This window comes from Ruditapes philippinarum, unplaced genomic scaffold (genome assembly GCF_026571515.1).
Source record: "Ruditapes philippinarum isolate M1 unplaced genomic scaffold, ASM2657151v2 ctg2658_1_1_1_1, whole genome shotgun sequence".
NCBI classification, from domain to species: domain Eukaryota; kingdom Metazoa; phylum Mollusca; class Bivalvia; order Venerida; family Veneridae; genus Ruditapes; species Ruditapes philippinarum.
The window spans coordinates 50162-54333 of NW_026860151.1; the positions used below are offsets into that span (position 1 = coordinate 50162).

The window sequence follows — 4172 nt, forward strand, 5'->3', positions numbered from 1 at the left end:
CATTTTTACAACAATTATTTTTGTTCTCATTTTTATTACTGTTAATGTTTTAGGTCTTAGGCATGTAGGCAATTCTATCTTTTTACTTGTATAACATGACCGGGTCAGTCTGACAAGAAGTGAATAAGAAACACAAAAAACTCATAATTGATATTCTTACTGTTAAACATGTCTATCAGAAAAGGTTGGCGTGCCGCAAACAACAGAGCAGTTGTGCAGGTTTTAGTTCATAATGAACAATTTGTGTTTTTTTAATTCAAAAAGCAATTCAATACCGCAGATTAAATACGGGGAAGTAGTAATTTTATAATTTATCCTTATTTAATTGCGTGATAAGGTAAAGGCAGTCAATCGTTAACAGATTTCACGGACAGAAGTAGTTTGTTAGAAGGAAAGTTAAATTATTTGGGAAATGGAGCGCATTTTTTTCTTCATCATTTGTTGTTTTTTAGGACTCGTAAAAAGTGGTATGTATTTACGGCAATTGATGCGTTTTTATTTTTGATTTGATACGATTTTTTGTACTTTCAAAAAGTATTGAAACATGTATAGTCTGAATCAAAATCACTTATATCAATTTAAACCAAATAAAATGTAAAATTTTTTCGCTTGTATTTTTATTTTCATTAATTTTGTAATCACTGTTAAACAATTGACAAGAATTATAAGAATATTATTGTGTTCAATATAAACTTTATTCTTTTTGATAATAATGGGGAAATATGTGAGTGAAACAGATTTTTCCTTCGTTTACCCTGTTTGAAAAGTCACCGTCTATAAACGAAATCTCTGTATTATTTACTGCAAGCATAATTATACAATTCAATGTGTATATGATATTGTAACATAGCGTGCGCGTATTTATCATCCCTGTATAAACTATAATCTATTTTGGTACAACTTTTGTACACTATATAGTCTTAGGTCTACGTTTTATGGATAATAGTACTTATATATAATCATGTAAATGCATAAAACAATGGCATTGGTTGAATGTGTTTTACATCTTTCAGCAAGTTTAAGGCTTCGAAGGAATTTAATAATCTTTCTTTTCTTTCAAAAAAGCAAAACAAAACAAATTAGATAACTTTAAAGAAGAACCCTAATTTCATTTATCCAGTGATTGTCACTACCACTGAGACGTGTTATATGCACTTCTTTTGTTAAATTATAAATTAACTCTGACAATTGTGAAATTATATGTGGTCGATGTCAATATCACTCTTTTTTATTAATCTATTTTTTCTTTGCCTATTTTGATACGAAAATGAGATGTTAAACTATTATTTACATTATTTACTCAAAATAGAAACGTTATTAAGGCAATAGGTGTGTCGAAAATGTTATTGGTATTTTAACTTCCTTAACGCTACGTTCATGAGAAATTGTTGTTCTTTGCCTTTTTATTTTAAATTTGAAATCTGATAGAATTGAGAATCATTATGCACATACGCATTCATAACTTTACAAAGCGGAAAGAAAACTGTTTAGTAGAAAATAAATTGCATAAGCTGAGAATATGATAACATAAATATTTTAAGCGAACAAATTTGGGTTGTCGGCTCCGTTCTTAAAAGGAAGTAGCTATTTAAATTTACTTTTTACATTAATGTCGTGTTTTGGAAACCTGTTTCTAATTGAAGGTATAAAAATTAAAGCTTGCATTGCTATTAAATTGATAGATACAGAAGATGACGGATATTCCGGTGAAGTAAAAGAATTGTTTCAAGATCTCAAAGACTTTAGATCAAACGTCCAAACGGCACAAGAAAAGATGGCGTCTTTCTCTTATGAAACCATGGATAGAAAGTATGCAATAGGACTTGTCAACCTATACACACAACAAAGTCCTTTTTACAGTACTTTAAACAAGGAAATGCGCAACAACTACCCCACAAAGACTGATATCTGGCAACGATCTGGTGATCTAATTAACAGGGGAATTGACATTCTCGGACCTACAGAACATAAAATTGTATACAGGGGATGTACAGCACTGAATGAGCGTCCTGAAAAAGGACGTGATTTCAAATTTAATCAGATCACAAGTACCACCTTACTTCGAGAATTGGCTGTAATGTTTGCTGACAACGTATGCCAAAAGGGAATTCTTTTCGAGATATCAAATGTGTATGGATTATTGGTTGAAAAGTACTCAGCATTTAAAACTGAAAAAGAGGTAATAATAAAGTCCTACCATGTCTTCAAAGTAAAGGAACCTGAGCAAACAGAAAAGCTTACAATTTACAAACTTGATGGTCAATCAGAATCTATAAACTCGGGCAATAGAGCATATGCAGACATTCTAATGCCATTTTCATTTGTTACCGTCTTAATTCTAACTCTAGGTTTATAATTTACGGATGAAAATAGGTTTGTCTTTGAATTATAGAAAAGACATTCAAATCATTAATTTTTTTTAGAACATTTAGAATATTACTTAAAATCGTAATAGATTTTCAATGTATATTTTTGTACATTAACATATTATTTTCATTTTTTGTATATGTAACATTTTACTAACTATTTTCATACAAAAACATTGACGTCAATTAAAATAAGATCGAAATTCTTATGAACATCAGCTAGTGAACTTAAAACTAAAAAAAAACATTTAAATGATGGTGGGGAAATAAACTTAAGGAGGGATTGAAAAATACATTTGAAGCCTCTTACAAACGCTTTATATGTTTTGTTCATGTGGCTATTAATGGTTTATTTACTATTGAATGTCAATATTTTCAACATCAGACAGTATTCTTTTACAAAATTGATCAGTTATTTGATTAGTTAGAGTTATTTTATCCAGGCAAACATTTGACGTTAAATAAACATTATATTAACATTTAAATTTGAGTTGAGTTATCCTGGACATGAATTGTAGTTGGAAAACCTTTTCAACGGATATCAAACCCGAGGTACCTGCCAATTAGGCGGTAACGAGGCCTGCAGAGGGTTCCCAAGGGACGGATATTTCAATTTTAACCGCAAACATATGTCAAATATTGTTCTTGCATATTCTGTCATGTCCTTTTATATATTAAATGGTTTCCCTCAATAAGTAATTTGTTCATGTCATTTCATCCATACATGTAACTATTTTCTTACAATAGAGGATACATTTACAAATTTAATAACAACGGCGAAATGACGCCACCTTAAGCACATAGTTCGATTCTAAAATACGCCGAAATGACGCCATTTTAAATCGATTCATTTATAAAATTCGCTAAAATGACGTCATTGTGTAGCACGTGACTCATTTGGCACCCCCATGCCAGATGAAATTTCTGGCATGGCTAAAACTAGCGGAAATTACAGTCTCATATGCAAGAAAATGGATTGGTGACTTCTTGTCTGGTGTGCATGTAACTTCGAAAGGCGGCAACTTTGTCGAATTATTAAATCAATAATAAGTGAACCACAATATTTCACCTATTTTCCCATATACACTGTATTTTAGAGAATCCCTTTTAAAAAATTAAAAATGTACTAAATAACGTGTGTGGGATATCATGAAATAGTCCCTCACTTCTTTTTGCAATGCAAAAAAAATGGTATTTTCAGACTTTCATTGATAAATGTAGCATGTCTGTGTTTTTAAAAAACTTTATTTCAGGCAATACACTTTTATCAATTTATAATGGTAAATTCCAAACTGAATATACGTATAATTAAAGCGTCCGTGGCTGAGTAGTTAAAGTCATTGCCTTCAAACCACTTGATTATCGACGCTGTAGGTTCGAACCGCGCAAGTGTCGTCGGATTCTATATATTAGAACGTTGTCCAGCTTGCCTAAGACACGTTGGTTGTTTTACTCAGGTACCCGTCTGTGCCTAAATAATATACAGGAGTGTGCCAGATGTTTTCCTCCCCCTGTAAACCTGGAAAGTCGATATATGACCTAAACATATTGGTGCTACGATAAAACGAACTAAAAGCTAAACAATATTTTTTTTATGTTAGAAACCTCCTGACTGAGCTCGGAAGGCCTAAAGGTTTCATAAAAATTCGCTAATTTCTAAAGCTGCACTCTTGGAACATTCATTTTTATTTCTCATTTTTTGTTGGGTTTCAACGATCTTTGAACGCTTACTTTTTTATCCATTTTATGTTATCCACAGTTAGAAAATCAAGTTGACATAATAAAATTATATAATCAGGGATGCAT

The 4172-nt window shown here is 31.3% G+C and overlaps 1 protein-coding gene across 1 annotated transcript; it reads left to right on the top strand.

The window, feature by feature from the left end:
• The first annotated feature begins 340 nt into the window (after window positions 1-340).
• LOC132759048 (uncharacterized) lies at window positions 341-2851 on the top strand. The gene is made up of 2 exons (XM_060750771.1): window positions 341-467; window positions 1683-2851. Exons 1-2 carry the CDS (start codon window positions 413-415, stop codon window positions 2354-2356), a joined length of 729 nt encoding a protein of 242 aa, XP_060606754.1. The 5' UTR covers window positions 341-412; the 3' UTR covers window positions 2357-2851.
• The last annotated feature ends 1321 nt before the right edge of the window (window positions 2852-4172 follow it).